The sequence below is a fragment of the Hordeum vulgare genome, chromosome 2H (assembly GCF_904849725.1).
Source record: "Hordeum vulgare subsp. vulgare chromosome 2H, MorexV3_pseudomolecules_assembly, whole genome shotgun sequence".
Classification (NCBI taxonomy): domain Eukaryota; kingdom Viridiplantae; phylum Streptophyta; class Magnoliopsida; order Poales; family Poaceae; genus Hordeum; species Hordeum vulgare.
Genome location: NC_058519.1, coordinates 24,244,025 through 24,264,250, shown reverse-complemented (window position 1 = coordinate 24,264,250; position 20,226 = coordinate 24,244,025). Strand labels below are relative to the sequence as shown.

General features: G+C 41.9%; 1 protein-coding gene across 2 annotated transcripts; it reads right to left on the bottom strand.

The window, feature by feature from the left end:
• Nucleotides 1–12,773: 12,773 nt before the first annotated feature.
• LOC123429331 lies at nt 12,774–19,939 on the bottom strand. Of its 2 annotated transcripts, none has more exons than XM_045113383.1 (23): nt 19,726–19,939; nt 19,046–19,372; nt 18,671–18,772; nt 18,497–18,556; nt 16,972–17,056; nt 16,733–16,880; nt 16,534–16,657; nt 16,254–16,434; nt 16,141–16,169; nt 15,862–16,010; nt 15,672–15,774; nt 15,488–15,583; nt 15,354–15,409; nt 15,096–15,219; nt 14,714–14,776; nt 14,571–14,630; nt 14,324–14,485; nt 14,005–14,078; nt 13,810–13,903; nt 13,580–13,716; nt 13,401–13,481; nt 13,196–13,301; nt 12,774–13,099 (listed from the first exon to the last, which is right to left on the bottom strand). In XM_045113383.1, the coding sequence occupies exons 1-23, from the start codon at nt 19,912–19,914 to the stop codon at nt 13,037–13,039; spliced, it is 2,613 nt and encodes an 870-aa protein (XP_044969318.1). In that variant the 5' UTR covers nt 19,915–19,939; the 3' UTR covers nt 12,774–13,036. The 2 variants fall into 2 exon arrangements, with proteins under 2 accessions (XP_044969318.1, XP_044969319.1); XM_045113384.1 differs by having other exon boundaries at nt 16,978–17,056.
• Between the last annotated feature and the right edge of the window lie 287 nt (nt 19,940–20,226).

Below are 20,226 nucleotides of genomic sequence, written 5' to 3'. Positions count from 1 at the left end.
GTCTCACCTCGGGTATTTGTATCATATCGCGAAGCAACATGAATAGCACACGGCAAACTAGTGGTTCACTTGAATGTTTATTCGTGTGGGTATAGGGGTCAATATGGGTGTCCACGGCTCCAATGTTGATCATTGATCGGAAAGTGTTCCGCTCATGTCTATACTTCACCGAACCTATAGGGTTACACGCTTAAGGGTCATCTATCTGCTGAATACTAGACATGGAGTCTGAGGGGAAATCAACAGAAAAGTTTCAGGGACAACAGAAGAGATCAGGAGAGAGAACAACGGAAGAGTTTCGATAAAACCAAAAAGTTGTTTCAGAGTAAACCATTAAGTAAAATTGGTTGTGGCATACGCATGGAAATTATGGGAGGGTATCAGAATTGTTCTCGTAACTTCTGAGATTTTTCAGTGACAAAAACCGAAAATGTTCCGAACTGCCGGAACCGTTTTGGTTGCTTTTCACACATGAAAATCACTGATCTGAAAATGTTCCGGAACATGACTAGAATTGTATTAGTGGGTACTGGAATAATTCTAGGACCCATAGAAATATTTTCGGATTTATCGGTCACGAAAAATTGGTTTCGTGAATAGTGAAAATGCATTTATGGTTATGGTTGGAAGTTGACCTTCCACAAAATATCTTGGGGGTGACATGGAAGGATAAAGGCACCCATTTGCTTTCCCTTTATGCCCTTGTGAAGGACCACTTTCATGGGTTTTTTGGGTATTTCAAGTGCCACAAACCCCTTGAGTTTTCCTATAAATAGAGGTGGACATGCACTCTTCACACTCACTCTTTCTCACGTACATGATCTGGCTTTCTCTCTCCCTCCCAGTGAAGTAGTTTCGTAGAGCCAAAAGGATGTCTAGGTTCCGGCAGGAACTAGTTCTGGATGGTAAAGCCGTGCCGGATAGATGACATCGTATGTGTGGAACTCTGTAGAGAGATCGTAGTTTCGGTCTTAGTTCTTGAGTGCCTCCCGAAGGGCTGTCCGAGTGACTGTCCGAGTTTCGAGGGTCCTCCCAAAGGGCCGTCCGAGTGACCATTCGATTTTCGATGGTCCTCCCGAATGGCTGTCCGAGAGATCGTCCGAGGGACTGTCCGACCGCCTCCCGGAGGGCTGTCCAAGGGGCAGATGAGGGAGTACATCTTCGCGGTCGGGAGTTTGTAAATTCTAGCCGAGGGGATCTGCACCGCCGATCGTCATCGACTCTACTTCTGCTGCGCTACGAGTCGGTAACGAAAAGATCGAACCTTGTATGCAGTCTCCACAGTGATCCTGGGCGTGCTCGCAGTACCGATTTTTTTTGTTTTCTGTCGCGTTCCCCAATAGTTTCCACCTTGTCTACCCCGTTACGAGGTGTATTTAGGTTGTCTAAGAATCTTCGATCACCGGTATTATATTGGGTGTTGTACATGATGGAAAATTAAACCATTGGGTCCGTGTTCATGATAATATTGTATTGTTGCATTTTGTAACTATTGACAATATGTATACAACAAATTAGTGGCCAGAGTTTGACAACCAAAGTACATCCTAATGAACAAGGAACACTGCAACAATTTTAACAATAAAAATTCACAATATGCATCTTGTGTGCAAACACTAATATATACTAAATGATACCCGGCATATTGTTGCGGTGGTATCAGTCATAACACATTTCAATTATATTTGATTGTGTAATATAATATTTTTGATTAATAACACGTAAACTAAAATTAAAAATTTATATGACTTATTATATTTTATTGTGTACAGTTGTAAAATATTAGATGAATATAATTACAATAATGGAATGAAAATATTTTCCCACGCATGGTGGCATGTGGTGGTGGGTCATTTCTCATGCATGGTTGCATGTTGAGATGAGTCTTCTCCCATCCATAATTGTATGATAATGTGACATGCTTGCATGTTGAGATAAATAAGATAATGGGATGAACTTCTTAAGGATGTAGGATTAGTCATAATTTTTAATATGAGAAGTAAATTATGAGAACCTTTGGCATGGAAGCAAGGAGTGCATGGCTGTTTACTTTCGGATGCCCTCTGCCGAACAACCTGGAGTAAAAAAACGGAAATGCGGGTGCATCGAAACATACTCAAGCAAGTACCCAAAATGAATGAACTAAGTTTCTCGCTACAAACCAAAAATTTGTCCCCGCCCATCTAAAATGATAAACTCTTCGAAAAGATTGTCCTATAGTTCGTGAAGACTAGCGATGTTAATATTAAAAAAAGGAAGACAAAACATTTCATAATAACACACAGCTTGGAGGTGGTACTAAATGAGAAGGTCTTTCCTATTATCCCAAAAACCTTGAATGGCAGCAATTATGGTATTTGGATATTAGGCCTACACACTGAAAGCAATGATCAGGTGGCGGTTGCAATGTTTGTGTCAGAAATAATATTGTAGCTTGAAGCACTTCTAGCAACCTAAATGAACACCCATTGGTGATGGTTTAATAAACACAAACTGATGCATATTATCATTAAGAACAACCTAAACTATGTGCTTGTATTTTCAGTCTTTCAATATCACTTGGCATGAAAAGATGGCTATGATCAGAAGGATAACAAGAACTTGTGTATTGGATCAACGAGTCTATGATCAAAAGTGTCTTAATCCTCATAATTAGAAGTCCAAATTGGTTCTAATCTCCTCCCTCTAATTTTTGCGGTGACGCTTAGCTATGGACAGTGAAGCGCTTTCGGTTCATGAAGATTGTACGCTTGCAACCAAGTAGAGAGGTCGTGTTTGCGGTCTTCTCTTTGAGGGATCATTTGTAAGCGGTTCGCGGGATAGTACGTCACTAAAATTACCCTTAAAGTTCGCATGAATTTACCCTCTATGCCACCGGTAAGTGAAAAGACCGGTTTGCTTTTTTCTATTAAAATCCGTGATGTCCTTAATGTATTTAGGGCGAGCGCAATGTATGCCATGAGCAGCTAAATAGCCTAGTGGCCTGGGCCTCACTTCTCTACCTAGGGGACCTGAGTTCGAATCCCTCCCACTCCTATCATGTTTTTGCATTTTTTCTTGAAATGTTACTGTGTCGGCCCAGCTATTCAGTTTTGCAAAGTTTTGTTTTCTTTTTTGACAAATCAAATGCTTTAAAAAAAATTGTCTTTCAAACCTTAACATTAAATTAAACATTTAATTTATGAAAAACCTTTAGAAAAATGTGTACGCTCCAAATATGCTACTATCATGTATGTTAATTATTTCTAAAATTATTCCAAATATGCTACTATCATGTATGTTAATTATTTCTAAAATTATGTTTAGGATGCACCCTTAAAAATTCCTATCATGTTTTTGCATTTTTTCTTGAAATGTTACTGTGTCGGCCCAGCTATTCAGTTTTGCAAAGTTTTGTTTTCTTTTTTGACAAATCAAATGCTTTAAAAAAAATTGTCTTTCAAACCTTAACATTAAATTAAACATTTAATTTATGAAAAACCTTTAGAAAAATGTGTACGCTCCAAATATGCTACTATCATGTATGTTAATTATTTCTAAAATTATTCCAAATATGCTACTATCATGTATGTTAATTATTTCTAAAATTATGTTTAGGATGCACCCTTAAAAATTCCTATTATATATGATTGTTATCCTTTTAAGTTAACTAGAAAGAATAGTTTTATGTATAGCACTGACCACATTCAAACGCTTTTTTTTTGTATGAGCACTCATGCCACTGTCGGTAACATAAATGTGATGCCATTCGAAATTAAAAGACGTGGGTATATTAAGGTCTTGAGTCATGGTTATTTGGTTAAAAGTGCGTATTATTTTCTCTTCCGTTGCAACGCATGGGCTCTTTTGATAGTGGGATATAAAGGATTTGTGGATGGTGTGGTAGAATTGAGAAAGACCTGGCTAATTTAATCGGTGGAAACAAGGCATGTCGTGTTAGCCTGATAACCCAAGCATCCTTGTTTTTGATATAGCCTACCACCCATGTCAAGTGATATAACCCAAGCATTCTTGAACACATGTCTGAATTTGCACATACGTGCCAGGTTTAGAAAATTGGTTTATGTAATCATTCTTATGTGTTTCTTCTCTCTTTTCTTTTACACCCTCATGTCCACAAGAAAAGAGTGAATTCTGATTTTTACCTCCTATTTTAACATTTCAGACACTAATTACCCCATTCAACGAAATTTCATCCTTTTTACACGATTTAGCAAAAGTGTTGTCATAATTTACCCTATTTACAATTTGGTGTGCGTTTTGACGGTCCCAGTTCACAGATTCAGTTGGCATGCCATATCGATGGGTTTTCCCCTGCCTATTTTCCTCCCCCTTGAGTCGGTCCTCACAGCTTTTCCTGACCGGCCTGCGCCGATATGATCCCACCAAAGAAGGTCACTCGTGTCCAACGCATAACGTCGAGTCGTGTCGTACCATGCTGGCCTCCAATATTCACATCACCCTCGTTCACATTTCTTCCAATCACATGCACGATCCTGCCCCCAAACAATTACCTCCTTGCATTTTTTAATTTTTTTTTTGGAAAAAAAGAACAAAGCCTCCAGCCTCTGCGTCAATCGATGCATGCAGCCATATTGTTAAAGAATAGCAAATTACCTCCTTGCATTAAAAGGGTAGGACGACGTAGGCCACGAGCGATAGGTAAGATGTAATGACCTGTGCTCAAGTAAAGTGCTTTAGAAACATTGAACCATATGTTCCTTAATGGTCGCTGGTAGGCTACCAGCTTGTAGTAGACGATTTCTCTCTGGTTAAATGGGTACACGTAAAATGCATAGATGGGATGCATGCACGTCTTGATCACCTTATAGCCATGGCATGGAAACAACTAGGTGCGCATGCTATAATTTAAATTTTCTCTTGAATAAATTATAGAAGAAATTGTTAATGATATATTCCGAAATCATGTATATTTTTTCATTATTATTATATACAACCTTCAGTATGTATGTAAATATACTACTTTACTAATTCGGATGCACTTACATGAATATTTGAACGGGCGATGCAATTGGTTGGGGGTGAAAAACGAAATCAAGTAGCGACTAGAGGCAAGTGTGGTGCGCGTCCGACCTGGGCGCTGTGCGAGCGACTGCCGTCGGCGTAGGCCGGTCGGCAGAAGCTGCGAGGACCGGCTTAGAAGGGAAAAAAATAGGCAGTGAAAACCTGTCAATATGGTATGCTAGCTAGACCTAACAATTGAGACCCGTCAGTTATAACACATGATTTGTTTTAAGAGGGGATAAATTGTGACAAAACTTTGACTAAATGGGGTAAAACGGATGAAATCTTGCTAAATGGGGGTAATTAGTATCAAAAATGTCAAAATAGGGGGTAAAAACAGGAATGTGATAAAACTTTATTTGATTTTGCATATTATTGAGATAGGTGTGTATGTTAAATATTTTCCCGTTGCAACATACATGCTTGTTTCCTATAATACCTAATTAATTCGTGTTGTTGTAGCGAGTTTTCAGTTCATGAGTTGTCCTATTATTTTGCTTGTATATTTTGTTGAGAAAATCGATAGAATGCTGACGCGCGCACACACAGAGTAACACCATACACATGTTGGGGAACGTGGTACGGGAAACAAAAATTTTCCTACGCGCACGAAGACCTATCATGGTGATGTCCATTTACGAGAGGGGATTTCCGATCTACGTACCCTTGTAGATGGCACAACAGGAAGCGTTAAGAAACACGGTTGATGTAGTGGAACGTCCTCACGTCCCTCGATCCGCCCCGCGAACCGTCCCGCGATCCGTCCCACGATCCACTCCGATCTAGTACCGAACGGACGGCACCTCCGCGTTCAACACACGTACAACACGACGATGATCTCGGCCTTCTTGATCCAGCAAGAGAGACAGAGAGGTAGATGAGTTCTCCGGCAGCATGACGGCGCTCCGGAGGTTGGTGGTGATTGATCTCAGCAGGGCTCCGCCCGAGCTCCGCAGAAATCCGATCTAGAGGAAAAACCGTGGAGGTATGTGGTCGGGCTGCCGTGGCAAAGTTGTGTCTCAAAAACCCTCAATACCTCTAGTATATATAGGCTCTGTTTGTTTCAGAAGTCCCAGGATTTTTTTTAGTCCCAATTAAAAAGTCCCTAGTCCCTACCTGTTTGTTTCCATGGACTAAACAGGGACTAGAGGTCATTAAATGACATGTAAAAAGACCATGTTATCCCTAATAATATACTAGAAGTTATTAAATGACATGCTAAAAGTAGGGATAGTGTTGGAAAAAGTGCCAAAAAAGTCTCAAAAACACCCTCCCATAGGGACTTCTTCCTTTAGTCCCAAATACCCCCCTTTTAGTCCCTAAAAGTCCCTCCTGTTTGTTTCACATGGGACTAAAAGGGACTTTTTTAGTCCCTACACCAAAAAGTCCCTGAAAACAAACACCCCATAGGAGGGAGGGAGGGGAGGAGGCAGCCTCAAACCCTCAAGGTTTGGCCGAAATTGGAGGTGGAGGAGTCCTACTCCAATCCTACTTGGAGTAGGATTCCACCTTCCCACTTAGAAACTCTTTCCACCTTGTGTTTTTTCCTTCTCAAACCTTTTGGGCCTTAGTGGGAACTTATTCCAGCCCACTAGGGGCTGGTTTATCTCTTCCCATAGCCCATGAGACCCCTTGGGGCGTGACACCCCTCCCGATGGTCCCCGGCACCCCTCCCGGCACTCCCGATACACTACCGATGAGTCCGAAACTTTTCCAGTGACCAAAACAGGACTTCCTATATATCAATCTTTACCTCCGGACCATTCCGGAGCTCCTCGTGACGTCTTGGATCTCATCCGGGACTCCGAACAACTTTCGGTTACCAACACCTATAACTCAAATACATTTAAAACATCATCGAACCTTAAGTGTGCAGACCCTGCGGGTTCGAGAACTATGTAGACATGATCCGAGAGACTCCTCGGTCAGTATTCAATAGCGGGACCTGGATGCCCATATTGGATCCTACATATTCTCCGAAGATCTTATCAGTTGAACCTCACTGCCAAGGATTCATATAATCCCGTATGTCATTCCCTTTGTCCTTCGGTATGTTACTTGCGTGAGATTCGATCGTCGGTATCCGTATACCTATTTCAATCTCGTTTACCGGCAAGTCTCTTTACTCGTTTCGTAATACAAGATCCCGTGACTTACACTAAGTCACATTGCTTGCAATGCTTGTGTGTGATGTTGTATTACCGAGTGGGTCCCGAGATACCTCTCCGTCACATGGAGTGACAAATCCCAGTCTTGATCCATACTAACTCAAGAGACACCTTCGGAGATACCTGTAGAGCATCTTTATAGTCACCCAGTTACGCTGCGACGTTTGATACACACAAGGTATTCATCCGGTGCCAGTGAGTTATATGATCTCATGGTTATAGGAATAAATACTTGACATGCAGAAAATCAGTAGCAATAAAATAACACGACCAACATGCTACGTTCATTAGTTTGGGTCTAGTCCATCACATGATTCTCCTAATGATGTGATCCCGTTATCAAATGAAAACACTTGCCTATGGTCAGGAAACCTTGACCATCTTTGATCAACGAGCTAGTCAACTAGAGGCTTACTAGGGACAGTGTTTTGTCTATGTATCCATACAAGTATTGTGTTTCCAATCAATACAATTATAGCATGGATAATAAATGATTATCATGAACAAAGAAATATAATAATAACTAATTTATTATTGCCTCTAGGGCATATTTCCAACACCCATTCACACAAAGTCTATTGAAGACCTGGTCGTAGTTGCGGAGATTGAAAATTGACGATGTCATCATGAACACCCAACCATTGACAAAACTTCACATCCTATTGAAAAAAATGACATTAATGAGACAACAAGGTGTAAAATTTGGAGTTTGATCTCTTACGAGACGGGATAGCACGACCTTTCTAATCATCCATTCATCGGTAGATTCTCATTATTCTTACATTTAACCCTTTAATTTATTATGAAAGTGTATTACAATTGCTGCACGGGACGCCACTGAGCGGAGCAGGACAACCTCATCGGGACACTCCGTTGCATAACATGTCATGTCTGAAGTTTCTCTTCAAGCAACCATTGATCAATCTCCTACTGCTTAATTTTCTCTTCAAGCAACCACTGATCATCAAAATATTTATTTATTTTTGTGCCCCGTTGCAATGCATCGTCCCTTTTGATAGTTACTTCACGGATCGCAAAGCAATCTAACGGCCGAACAAAGGTTGACATTTGTTTGCTGCACTACCTGTGTGTCCCTGCATATTTTCGTAGAGGCGGATACATATAGAAAAGAGCCCCATGGAAAAATAGGGGCAATATGCTAAGTGATGGCCAAACACATGGGAGTTTTGGCATAGTTCGCATAAAAGGCAGGGGAAAAAAGGTCAATAGAGAGGGACATCGTTCGACCATCTTCAGTTAAAAATAACGCGCCGTGCCATGCGCGCTCCTGCAGATGGGTGTTTTTTTTCGTGCAAGGGGAAATGTGGCAGCCCGCGCGTTAATTTTCACGCTCGGCCAACGCATTATAATTCTCGTGCGGCGCCCACACTCACCAACCAGCCTTATTCGCACCCGCGCTTTCCCCCCGCCTCTTCCCACGCTCTACCACCGTCATACCTTATCCCTCGCCTCTTCGAGCGCCCCGTCACTGCCGCACCTCGCTATGCCGCTGTGCCGCCAGAGCAGCTCGGGCTATCACGGCATCCGCCTACGTCCCTCCTGCATGTATTACGCGGAGATCCGCTCCGGCGATACACACGTCCCGGACTCGGCACGTTCAAGACTGCCCACGAGGCCGTCCGCGCGTACGACACGACGGGGTGACGTCTCAGGCAGCCTCAAACACAGATGAACTTCACCGACTTCTTCACGTACCAATAGGCATGGGATGTCGCGTCTCCTCCGCGTCTAGTCATCGAGGAGGACCGCCACGTCCAGTGGAATCTTCACGTGCCAGCAGGCACGGGATGTCCTAGGATGCGTTTACGTCGTCCGATTACACAGCCGAGAAGGAAGATGCTCTTAGAAGGTCCTCCTAGAATATAATATAGAGAGGCTGTTATGGTAAAAAAAATTTGAAATGGCATGTTCACCATCGGATGGAAGATAAATCTATTTTGTCGGTTCATGAATAGACCCATGGAGCCCAAATCGAACTAGGATTATTGTAACCCTACCTACCTCGAAATGGCACGCATGATGGTTTCTCCGGCGCGTGGCGGGCGCAGCAGAGGCCGGATGAGCGACCTTCCGGACGGCGTCCTGGGCCACATCCTCTCCTTCCTCCCGACCAAGGAGGCCGCCCGCGCCGCCGCGCTCGCCAGGAGCTGGCGCCACAAGTTCGCCTACTTAGACACCATCTCCTTTGGGGAGTACGTCGTCCACTGCCGCGGCAACGACTACACCTTCCCTATGGAGGCTGTGGATTGCCGGAGCAAGAACGGGGAGTTCCTCGAGGACATCAATGCGGCGCTCCTCTGCTGCCGCCGCTGTGCTGGCGACCGCAACACCGCGCCGCGCACCTTCCGCGTCCACTTCGGTTGCTACTACGACTGGGACAGGCCGATCGTCAGTCAGTGGCTTGTAGGTGCCAAACCAGCGAGATCACTAGAGCTAGAACACAGATCATGCGAGAGAGAGAGGTTTTTGCCGTCGCTAGACGCTGTGACTTTTTCTGTTATTCCTGACCCTGTATATCTGTCGATTACAAAGGCCCTAACAAACCTGCTAATTAACTCCCGGCTGGTTCGTTCACGGTCCGGCACGTCGCTGCGCCATCCCACAGCTGCGAGTCATGCGCTAAACCACTGGGAGAACAGATCAAAGCAAAAGGGAAAAACGAGGACGTGCATTCAGCACTCCCTGAACCTGTCTACGTGCGTGCAGCTGACAGTACCAATGTGCACGCCTTATTACAACAGAAAGTAATGCAGTCTAACCTAGTGATGAGCTTAGTCTGGTCCGACATTTCACCCCCTTAAGCTCAGCACCCAGCATCTATCTTGATCATCCGAAGCTTCTTCCTCATCTCAATGAAGTTCACCGTCCCCAACGACTTTGTTAGTGCATCGGCGAGCTGTTCTTGAGAGCGCACATGGCTGATCTCCACCTGCCCAGTGTCCACGCAATCTCCGATGAAGTGAAACCTGATGTCAATATGCTCGCTCCGGTCATGGTACACGGGGTTCTTGCTGAAAGCAATAGTGGCCTGGTTGTCCAACAGGAGCATGAACTTCTCTGTTGGCTTGCCCAACAAATCACCAACCAGCCAAGACAACCACAGCCCTTGGCATGTTGTTGCTGCTGCTGCAACGTATTCAGCTTCACAGGAGGACAGGGCCACGATCTTTTGCTTCTGGGAGCACCAAGTGACTGGATTTTCACCGATGAAGAAGACTTGACCGGAGGTGCTCTTACGATCTCCGGTGTCACATGCATGATCACTGTCGCTGTACCCTAGCAAAGCTACTTCCCCATGACCAGGTTTGTAGCAACACCCATAATCCAAAGTTCCTTTGATGTACCTTAGAATCTGCTTTACAGCCGCCCAATGGTGCCAGCTAGGCTTCTCCATGAATCTGCTCGCAATACCTACGGCGTGAGCAATGTCTGGGCTAGTGTTGACAAGGTACCGCAGGCTGTCAATCACGCTGCGGTACATGGTGGGATCAACAGGCTCGCCTCCATATTCCTTGTTCAGCTTCAGGCGACACTCCATGGGAGTCGTAGAACTGTAACAATTGCTCATACCGGTTGCCTCCAGGACCTTGGCGGCGTAGCTGCTCTGGTGCAGCGTGATCATCCCCCTTTCCTGTGACACTTTAATCCCCAGGTAGTAGCTCGACAATCTAAGGTCACTCATCTTGAACAGCCGCTGCAATTGTTCCTTGAAATTGACGATGGGGGACACCTCCGTCCCGGTGATAATGAGATCATTAACATAGACCCCAACCAGGAGATATGAGGTGGAATCACCTCGCCTGTACACAACATGTTTCAAGGGGCTGCGGATGAACCCAAGTGAGGTCAATGACTCGTCAAGTTTCGCGTACCACGCCCTTGGAGCTGCGATCTAATGTTTAAAAGATCTATCTTATCGTACTGTGGCTAAACAAACAGTTGGTCCCTGATGCGTGGCAGCATATACTCCCCGTGATCTACTCTCTCTATTCCATAATATAAAAGTGTTTTTGATACTAGGATTAGTATAAAAAATAAGTACTTCCTCCGTGTTGTCATGCTCCCTCCTTGTTGTTAGAAAACAAGTAGTTTACTCCCTTCGTCTCATAATATAAAAAAAATGTTTTTATATTATGAGACGAAGGGTTAGTTTCAAAAACGATCTTATCCGCGTCGCTCTGCATGAGCGATATGTGCGGAGGCACTAGCAGCCGCCGACAATTGCTTCCCCGCCGTCCTACCCCTCGCCGTCGTTGGTCGAAAGTCGTATGGCAGCGACGGCGGCGGGGCTTTCTCCTAGGCGCGGGCGCCCCATGGCTGGTTTATGCGGGAGTTAGCGAGTGGTTCGTCCCGCGGATGGTGCCGACAGTCTCGAGGTCCTCTCCTCCGGTAGGTGGCGGATCCGGCGATCGAGAGGTCCTCTCCTCTCGAGCTCAATAGGTGCTACTCCTTCCCAATCAAATTAATTGCCGCAACTTTAATACTCCCTCCATCATAATATATTGGGCGTATCTTCAAAATTATTGGTCTGATGTATATAATCGTATCAGCAAGAGCCTACATGTTTTCATTTATGACTGCTTTGAAAGTACAACCGTTCCTACTTGACTAGGGTGAGTTAACTTTCCCCGCAATTTTCTTGTCATGAGTTAACTTAAAAAAGAAATGGCCCCATTTTTTTCAAGAATTGTTTGTATTTGGGAAAATCAAGAGGACAAAAGAAAAACGTGCCTGATAGCAGAAAAGCAGCATTAGATATTGCTACAGTATAGTTTTACTATGTGTACTAAAAAGCAGGTTGCCACTATAACTATGGATATGGCTATAGTATCCTGGTAATACACTAGTTAGGGGATTTCCGAAAGCATTTGATAATTCTCAGGCATATGCTTTTGTACCATTTACTTCAATTCTGAGAAAAGTAAGGTAAGGAAATTTTCATGGGCAATTTAGTTTGCATATTAGATCTCGACAACTATAAAGAGTTGCCAGGGTAGATTTGTTGGCATTTATCTAGCTAGTTTCTTGTTTAATTATGATAAGCTGGAATGTTAATTCATAGCTCTTGCTCGTAATTGTAAAGAAAAACTAGTTGTCTAATTATTTTTCTGTTGTGCTCGCATAGCTGGTTGCCATTTTAATTGTAGCAAGTTACCATGTTGTTTCATAAAGCCTGCTGGTGTTTGTTTGCCTAGTTAACATACCTAGTTGTCAATTTTAATGTGTCGAAGATGTCATGATATCTTGTATGACTTGCCGGTGCGTGAGGGAAAAAATTGACAAGTTCACATGATTCACAATCTTAGTGCTTTAGACGGCTTTCTATAAACCATCAACACCCCAGGGCAAACTAAAAGTATTATGTGGGTACCGAAGGAGAAACAATGTAAGGCTATTAATGACTAAGAGCAACTTGTCTCAACAGTAATATGGATGGATGAATAATCAAGTTTATCACAAGAAGAACCACTTTATTATAAACATAAGAGATATACAAGATAATGACCCCCTAGTGGTCAAGTCCACCTTCAAGTGAGTCACTCGATACATGTGGCGATCGATAACAACAACAAACGGTTGAGTAAATATAATTGAGTCACATAACTTTGAAGATCGTATGACAAATGCAAGCTCCTAGTGTTATTCTGAGAAGGTACAAAAACTATCCCTTTAGAGTGGGTACACACACAAGTCACACCACAACAAACTTACACCATATAGAGTAAACGACTGACAATTTCAAATTCGCTCCATGACACGACTTAGCATATGCTCATAAGAATTGTTGTGGATAAGTATTGTGTATGTGACAGCTCAACCAACTAGGCTTCCTTCATTGCATGTGTGCGTTCTAGCTTGTCGTTGCCGGGTCGAGAAAACACAATCTGTATGCATGAAAGTACATAAATAAGAAATACTTAGTAATAACTTTGAATAAGCTCATGCATTTTTATGAAGTCAAGTAGGATGCACATACATACCAGGTAGTTCCCAAGTGTCCTAGTCTTAAAACCAGCCATGCAATAGACGAAATAGTACTCCCATATACGGATGAACTTATCATCAAACCCCAGAGCCAAAATTTTACTGCAAATTTGGCAAATACATTGATGTATAATAGTGAATTGTTATATTTGCTTTCGGAATCTACTTCTATCATTGGTGATACTTTTCAAATGTACTTACTCTTTGTTTTCCATGAAATTGCCCTTCCAGTGCATTAGCGTTGGATAATAATGGTCCCCTATGTTCTCAACCCATTCAATGCTACACTCGATCCATACGTAGAGTAATCAGTGTCATAGACTAACAGTCCGTCGAATAAGGGAGACCATGAGTTCAGAACGAACTATATAATCGTGCACCTGAGCCTCGATGTCGCGGCCATCGCAGATGTGACCCGGGCCAAGGAAGGAATGCAACACCCTGGGAAGATGTATTCCTTTATAAAATCTGAACTTCTCCTGTATTGATCATACCGTTCTTCTGGAATCGAGGTGAACTGCATAAATTTATGTTAGACAGATATATTTACAAACAAAAACTATGTAGTTGATAATTTAGAGTACGATCAATTGAGATGATTAGTGGAGACCTGGAGGACAAGTATTCCATCTTGGGCCAAAAGGAACTCACAACAGCCAAAGAACTCGTCCATGTATTCATGACCAACTGCTTCAATCATCTCACTGTGTGGCACAACTGGATAGTTAACACAAACATTTATGTACAAAACCACTCTTTCGGTTATTTATTACAATCAGATAATTCATATTAGAAGCATTCTTACCAAGATATAATCCTGTCATATTTGACATCAGTTGGTACTTGCCGGTAGTCACACAAGAAGAAAGTTATGTGGTCCTGACAAACACAATATGTACACTTTGTATTCTTTCTCCAATAAGACAGAAAAGGTAAGGAATATATACTAGAAACCACGTAGCCAAGCTACTTTAAGTTTAATCAAATGTTATTTAGATTTATTTCTTTGTATATAAATATTCACGAGATACTATTTAGATTTTCCCCTTAATATTCTATTAAGATTTAGAAATATGACAGTAGAAATCACTCGTCAAAGTTACATCTTTCTATATTAGATGTACCTCTAAACCGGCTTCTTTCACTTTCCTTTTGGCATATTTAAGTTGCTCCACAGATAAGGTAATCCCTGTGTATTTGCATCCGGTTTGCTTCACCACCTCTATAGCTAATGTGCCCCAACCGCTGCCAATTTCAAGAACGTGATGGTTCCTCTCCACGTTTGCCTTGAGTTATAAGATTTTCATGAGATCATGCATGCACATATCCATCTTCGATGAAAATGGAACTCACTTATGTAAGAAGTATTACCTTGTCGATTAGAAGGCCAACTTTATGTAGTTGGGCCTCTTCAAAGCTTTCGTTGTTCACCTACCAAAGGAAAAATATCAATGATGGCCATGCATGAAGAAACATAGGTTCGATGTAGTACAAGATATAATCGTAAGATAAACCTTGAAAATGGCACAAGAGTAGGTCATCGTTGGATCCAGAAATAGAGAGAAGAAATCATTACTCTGCACGCACAATAGTGAAATGGTTAGCTCCTTCTAATGTTCTAGAATAGCCCCTCCACTCATAGTAATGAGAAGAAATCATTATTACTCTACACTTTGAGTAATGAGATTTGCCAAGCGTATAAAAAGGAAATATTAATAAATTTTAAAATTAATTGTAAATGACCATTTTATATTCTTTATCAAAAGGCATAATTTCAACCATACTCTTGTTTCTTTTAATGAACAAACATCCTAAAACAGAAATTGTCAAAGTTATACACAAATTTTACAAAATAGAAGAAATAATGATGAAAGAAGGGAAGGCATTGGTGATGACCAGATCATAGTGTTGAGAGATGTTTTGGCGAGTTTGTGCCACAGTATTCTTCCTTGAGACGTGGCGAAGAAAATATTTAGCAGATGCAACCCCTGCTGTTACAAGCAAAGGTGTCCACCAACCCCTACCAATAAAACAAAGGATTACATATGACATAGTAGTAGATGATACATTGGTTCATAGTAGTTAACATTCCTTTTGCATTAATATAGTCTACTTCATATTGACTTGAAAAGGATAAGTCAAGAGAACATGAACCTTTTACTACTAACACTCACACATCTCTTGTGCGCATCTCTGTTAGAAATGAAAATCTGTAGAGAACTGGATTAATAAAAGCCAGTATACATATCACTCAATTAATAACTACGTAGAATGCAATTTTCATTTACCAAGAAAAGATTCAAAAGCCCATCCCTCTTATCAACAAAAGAGAAATAACCGTTAATGTAGGCATCTGCAAATCCCAGGTCTGCTTCGGTTGCAACCTGAAAATTGCATTTCGCATGAAATGAGGTCAAGCAAGTGCCTTGGAGTAGATGTGCATCAAGAAAAGTAAAGGGTAGTTAATCGAACCTTCCAATAAAAGAGAGGGTCATGTATTTGAAGGACACATTTCACATGACATTTCGGGCCTGCTTTGCCAAAGTTGAACACGGTGCCTCCTTCTTCCAGCAAGCTACGGGTAAAAAACTAATGTACTGAGGATCGATTGTAGGTATTCATGCAAAGCCCAGTATATTGATCTATTCATAGAGAAACGCACATCAAGTTACCGAGGGTTATGAATTGGTTGAGAAATCTTGCTACCAAAATGCGTGCCCCGGCCTCGGTCCATGATGGAACCATCTGTTTTGGGTTCGACAAAAGGATGCTTTGCTTCCCAAGCAAACCTTGAGCTGTTGCTTTCCCAGCCTGCACAAATTGGGATGATGCAGAGGTCAGTAGGACAATCCTTCTTTTATAAAAAAACCACAACATTTAAGCATCAAATGAAAACAAATATATTTCACAAGAGTGAAACGGATGTGCAACCAGATCATACCTTAACTCCATCTTCATGCAAGCCATAACCTATGTCATCCAAGAAAGAGGAGGTGTTATAGAATTAATCCTAATTAATGAGGAAATTTCTCCATAAATATAAAATTAAGTCACCTTGGTATGCCCCGCAGAACCATATTCCTCTATTCCCTTGGACACAGTGAAGCTCAAGAGAAGCCTTTGCAGCAGCAATGGAGGGAACAAGGTGGCTAGCATTCCATTTGAGCAAGACATGGTCCGGGACATTAGAAGGATTCAACGTGACTAGGTAAGGTGTGCCGGCAGATTCTATGATCTAGAATTTCCAAGGAATATTAGGCCAAAAACAGTGTAATGGCTCCTTGCATACCAAACTTGAAGTGTAAAAATGCATTAGAAACTGCTGGTAAGTTACCTGGAGCAGGTTTAGCCAGTATGTAGCGGAGGTACCCCCGCTCGATGTTTTCAAGTAGTTCAAGGCGCTCCATGCCGACAAATTCAATGGCATAAAACTTTCATCACGGTGGAGGTATATATCACTACACATGATGAGACATGTTCAATTAATATAGTATATAGAAAGATCGCAAAGGGCAGCAATATGTATGCATTACCTGCACACATAATGGAAAGCACCTAGAATTCTCAGCTCTTGTTGGGTGGCTTCAGCCCCTAATAGTTTTAGAGCACCAGGTGCAGCAACACAAAGTACGATTCTGTCGTACGCCTCCTCCGAGTCGTCAGCCTGCAGTACTCTGCAATCTGCAACTAGCGATAAATAATAACACGATGATGTGGACATCATTTTGAAGTGCAGGAATAGGAAGTAAAGGAAAACGAGTACATGCCCTGCAATTACCTCCGTCGAAACAAGAAACAGATTTGACTTGACAGCTGGTTTTAATCCTGCAACCCATGCTTTCCAGTTCGCCCGTGACCTGAACGTATCCATTGACATGAATGCAATGCCCATATTGCAGCAAATTTTCATAGTATGGATATTATTTAGAGCAACCACGATTTAGCACCGGGAGCAAATTTTATTGGACGGCGCAAGTGGCACTTGTTTCCTTTTAATAAGTGTTTTTTGAAGAATCCAATACACTTATAGCGGAACTAACTTACTAGTGCACAATTAACACTATGACACAGCCACACAATTAACACTCTGACACGGTCATACGTCGTGCATAGTTTACTGTACTAGTACAGTAATATATAAAATTTGAAAATTCAATGAAAAAAAAATACTACTATACAGTTGAAATAATATAGAAGTTTTTGTAAAATTTCCACCAATACCAAATATATATTTGCATAGTGACATAATGAATACACATCTAATATTGTATAAACTAAACGTGCATATTAATTACATGGTTAAAATAATTATAGAATAATTATGTAAACGTGAATATTGCATTATTTATTTTAACACTTTTTGCAATGCACAATATGCAATTAATATTATACCTTGAAAATATATATTAGATAGTTGTTATGTAAAAATTATGTCAACAAACGAGTTGATTATATATGTCCAAACATGACCTGACACCGGCAAGTTGAATTTTCAAGCAAGCAATTCCATGCGTGGCAACCAAAGAACATAAATAGAATGGAATGGTAATTGGCACCTCAATTCAGTTATCTCATATAAATTGCATGATCCAAATATAAACTTTGGATCATTCATGCCACATCTTGCATTTATATATTTTGATAATATTACCAGACATCTACATATTAGTAGATGTTGAAATTGGTATTATTTGGCATATAACATATAGTATTCAGATAGAATATATATCTCTACAAATCCAAATAAATATAGTAACCAAATTACCTTATATATGTGCATTTTTTAACCCAACATAGTACTTAATAGGATCATATAATGATCGTTTGTTCATAGAAACCGTCACACATACGAGGGAACACCACCCACTAACACACCCCATATAAGGGTGTTGCTGGAGCTGTTTGGACCAACTTCCCCATAGGCACAAATTATACAAATTTTACTTGTCTCGGGGTGGCAGACATAATTAAATCTAGTTTTTCCATTTGATTAATATGTGATATTTGCATTCTGTTGAATTCAATCAGTAACACTTTGTATGGATATTTGGATACAATTTATTCGCATTCACATTCTTTAATGTTCGTATTAGTCCTCCCACATTAATTTTTGCAAATGCAAATAGTAGAGGTCTTTCCCGGTGTAAGGCGTCATATTGCCTAAAATATTGGTCATGTTCACAAGATTGTAAAATGCAGATTTCCAAAAAGATAAGGTTATTTCATGCATATATACCAAAATACTTGCCGATGCAGCCAATATCTAGCTAGGAGCTTCAATTGCGTTGAGTACATACCTTGTTTACGAAGGACTGTGAACCATCCTTTACAGTAAGCCATTGGGGGCGACCGAACAGCTGGATGCAAGAACGGCCGTCAAGAAAAAAGAATAAGAACATGATCAGCAGCAGGAGGAGGAGGAATTCTGTAGAAGTTAAGCCATTGATGCATACAATGGATGGAGTTAGCACCTCGAGAAGATGATGATCCCTTAAACATGATAGCACGAAGAAAGCAGGGAAGCCCAATATATCTTGAGACGGGCAGGACCATAGACATGCACACACTGGAATCTGCAACAGGGCAGAAAATCGTACGTACATTGTAGATCTGGACTTTTAAACAAGTGGAATATACTACTCCTGGAGATCTTATATTTGTTAGAACATAGAACATACTCCCTCCGTTCCTAAATATTAGTGAACTACATACGGATATATATAGACATATTTTAGAGTGTACATTCAATCATTTTGCTCCGTATGTAGACATTTAATAAAATCGCTTAAAAGGCTTATATTTAGGAACGGAGGGAGTATATTCTTAGAACATGCTCATGCTCATACCAGGTAAGCCTCCTGGAAGAACTGGGAGTAGCCATGCGACTTGACAAACTGCCTCAGGGTCTCGCTCCTCTCGAGATCGAGGTTGCCCTCATGGTCTTCCAGGTACCTCAGGGCGTCGGTCTTCAGCCTGAAAACCTCACGGACCATGCGCCAGAAGCTGGGGCTGAGCGCGTTGCTCCTCTGCGCGAGCAACCCCGAGACGCCGCCGCCGCCCCATTCGCACCTGCCACCGCTGGCCAGCTGCGTGCTCGCCGACATGGATATGTCCGATCTCTCCATCTCCACGCCCAGCCCTTCCAGCCAGTCCACCATGTTTGGGCACGTCACCTGCCATAGCAGCCATGCATGGTAAATACTCCATCCGTTCCAAAATATAAGACCTTTTAGGAATATTACTAGGAGACTACATACGAAGCAAAATGAATGAATCTATACTCTAAAATATGTCTATGTACATCCGTATGTAGTTTATAGTACAATCTCTAAAAGGTTTTATATTTAGGAACGAAGGGAGTAATGACGAATTATAGTAGTAGCATTAGTTAAGGGTATATACTATTCTCTCCGCATCAAAATAGATGACTCGATTTTATACTAATTTTAATAAAAAAACTAATTTAAAATTAAGTCACTTATTTTGAGCCGGATGAAGTATATATATGTACGATGGGTATGCCTACCCGGTTGAAGAGCAAGAAGCCTAGGTCGAGGTGGACGCCGTCCACAGCCACCGTCCTGCATGCGCTCCCGCCGAGATGCTCCTCTTGCTCATACAAGGTCACGCTAGCGCCGCCGCTCCTCGCCAGCTCGTGTGCTGCCGCCAGCCCGCTTACCCCAGCACCAACCACGGCCACCCTCATCTTGCCCATCTCTCCCAGTGCACTATCTAGCTTGAGTCTGTCTCCACGTTTCAAGGTGGGAGAACAATGGTTTGGGCTCGCTCACAACTTGAGTATATATAGCATGACAATTGGGAATATTATAATCCCACGGAGGCAACTGTGTGCGTACGTACACTAAGTTGTGCAGCCCTATATATCTTGCAAAGGTATGACCAAGGTTCAAATTTCCATTGAGAAGACAGGTACTCACCAAAAGTGAGGAAGGAGGCAGCCAGTATAACAGGAACACATAATACACATACCAAAAGTCACCACAAGTACCTATATGGGTCGCTCACC